The 2,808-nt window shown below is 49.6% G+C and overlaps 1 protein-coding gene across 1 annotated transcript; it reads left to right on the top strand.

Annotated features, from left to right (window-relative positions):
* Positions 1–254: 254 nt before the first annotated feature.
* On the top strand, positions 255–2,531 carry LOC104947679 (titin-like; the record flags this gene model as incomplete). The annotated part of the gene is made up of 5 exons (XM_010773739.1): positions 255–637; positions 958–1,260; positions 1,410–1,603; positions 1,764–1,947; positions 2,040–2,531. Coding segments are annotated over 5 exons (1,387 nt in total), but the record flags the coding sequence as incomplete, so codon positions are not given.
* Between the last annotated feature and the right edge of the window lie 277 nt (positions 2,532–2,808).

Genomic DNA, 2,808 nt, shown 5'->3' with positions numbered 1-2,808 from the left:
TGAATCCACCTTCTACTTCCTTTGCCTCCTGAAAGGCAAAGCCTAACATCTGTCTCTGTTCAACACACACAAGACCAACACCACACTGTAACAGAGTAGAAGGCAATCAGTCTGTATGTTTTAAATGATTCTATGACCATTTGACACGACACCGATCACATACGCGTTAGCCTCAGCCTGGCGGGACTCGGCTTGGGGGTTCAGTTAAAATACACATATGAACTTCGAGTGTCTACAAAATACACAATATAAAGGAAAGAAGATATCAGAGTACTACTGAATAACTATAGCCATGTTCTACTGTGTACCCTCCTCACCACCCTCTCTGCCCCCCCAGGCCTCCCGGGACCCTGTAAGGACATCTCGTCCAGCGAGGTCACCAAGAACTCATGCCGGATCAGCTGGGAGGCCCCCGAGGACGACGGCTGCTCCCCCGTGCTCAGCTACACCCTGGAGCGCCGCGAGGCCTCCAAGAAGACCTACATGCCCGTGATGTCGGGCGAGGACGTGCTGACAGCCGTCGTCAAAGACCTCTACGTCAACTGCGAGTACTTCTTCAGGGTCCGGGCCGTCAACAAGGTGGGGGCCGGGGCCAACCTGGAGCTGCGCAACGCCGTCATCACGGAGGAAGTCAAACGTGAGTCATACCCTGAAACACTGATGAGATCAGAGGTTTGAAACATGAGGAAAAAAGAGTCGTTCTGTAGCCTCCTTGTTAGCATGTTAGCACGTTAGCATGTTTTTGTGAATGATGGATAAATATAGTCAAACACAGATAAGATAAGAATAAGATAAGAAGTACTTTATTGATAATCATTTGTGAAATGTTTGCGTTGCAAGCAGCATAAAAATACAAAGCATTGTACATTAGAGTAATGAAAATATAGTGTTTATTAATAATTAAATGTATATATTATAGAAATGAAGAATACTAACCACCTATGGTTGCCTCTGCAGAGAAACCGGACCCCCCCATCGCGGTGGAGGCCCGGGACCCCACCTGTAAGTCCATCACAGTGACCTGGAAGGCTCCGGACTCTGATGGCGGCTGCCCGATCACCGGATACATCGTGGAGAAGATGGAGAAGGACGGAGATCGATTCGACCGCGTCACGCCCACCCTGGTGCCCGGCCTCAGCCACACAGTCACCGGCCTGACGGACGGGGCGGAGTACCAGTTCAGGGTCCGGGCGGAGAACGCCGCGGGGGTCAGCGAGCCGTCCCGCAGCACGCCGCTCACCAAGGCTGCAGACCCCGTCGGTACGGAAACACGGACATTTATTACTATTATTATCATTGTTATTATTATTGACAACAGAAATATAGATGTTTCTTGTTTTCCACTCAGATTTTAAAGCAGGTTAAACATATATCTCTGATTTATTTTGATATGAACTGTGTGTGTGCAGAGAAACCCAGTGTGACGCTGCACGCCCGGGTTCAGTCCGGAGTGTGTGTGAAGAAGGGCGAGGAGGTCCGGATCGACGCCCTGATCTCCGGGTCCCCGTACCCCCGGGTCACCTGGCTCAGGAACGACGAGGATGTCACCAAGAAACCAACGAAGAAGACCGCCCCCGTCAAGAGGAGGAAGTCCAAGACTCAGGTCAGAGACACACAGCATTTATACTATATACAACCTATAACCACACAGATATCCAGAGTATTAGTAATATATATAATAATATAACCTGTTAAATACAATATATGTATATAGTCTGCAGTATAGTATTTATCTAGTATTTATATATGTGTGTGTGTTGCAGGCGTGCGAGGAGGAGGAGGAGTTCTTGAACCCCCTCAGCCAGCGCCTCGGTCTGGATCAGAGCGTTCGGGGCCGGGCCGGGCTGATGATCCGCGAGGCGGTGAGGAGCGACCACGGAGAGTTCACCGTCACCGTGGAGAACCAGCACGGCACCGCGTCCGCCCGCTGCACCGTCAACGTGCTGGGTGAGGAGCTCACCCTGCGTCTGAGACCTGGGTTAACCTGCGTTTAAAACTAGACCCACACCATAACGCATGTATTCTCTAATCCCCCCCAGATAAACCCGGCCCCCCGGTTAACATCACCTTTGAGGACGTCAGGAACACCTCGGTGGTTCTGAACTGGGAGCCCCCCCTGGACGATGGGGGCAGCGAGGTGCTGAACTACATCCTGGAGAAGAAGGACAACCGTAACGAGGAGGTGGGCTGGATCACCGTGAGCTCCACCCTGAAGACCCCCACCCACGCCGTCACCAAGCTCATCGAGGGCAAGGAGTACGTGTTCAGGGTCACAGCGGAGAATAGGTTTGGCTGTGGACCCCCCAACACCTCCAAGCCCCTGGTGGCCAAGAACATGTTCGGTACGTACGAGCAGCACTGAGTACATATTAATATAGATAATGAATACTCCAGAGAATACCAACACTGTAGCAACAGAGGGACGGCAGAACTACAACTGCTTCCCAAAGGAATAGCATACGTACCATAGGACATGTATACATATACTGTAAGTATGCTGTAGTAGTGTAAGATGCTTCATTTAATAAAAATGTTTAATTTGAGAATATCTTATAAGATGTTCCTTCAATGAGTCGTATATATGCAGAATATTTGGAATAAAGTTGTACATTTGATAAAATAATAGGTTATTTCCAGGATCAAAATCATGCATTTAGTGGCACAAGAAGCAGGGGATTAAAGCTGAAACATTTCCAGGAGAAACACTCAGACATTTTCTGAAGTCTTACAAAAGTAAATTGAATAAACTGTTGTAATAATAACGACCCCCCTTCCCTCCAGACCCCCCCCCCCCCCCCCCCCCCCCCC

The sequence above is a fragment of the Notothenia coriiceps genome, unplaced genomic scaffold (genome assembly GCF_000735185.1).
Source record: "Notothenia coriiceps isolate Sejong01 unplaced genomic scaffold, NC01 NC01_scaffold00012903, whole genome shotgun sequence".
Lineage (NCBI taxonomy): Eukaryota > Metazoa > Chordata > Actinopteri > Perciformes > Nototheniidae > Notothenia > Notothenia coriiceps.
Note: the sequence above shows the minus strand (reverse complement) of the source record. Positions and strands in the feature narration are given on the sequence as shown.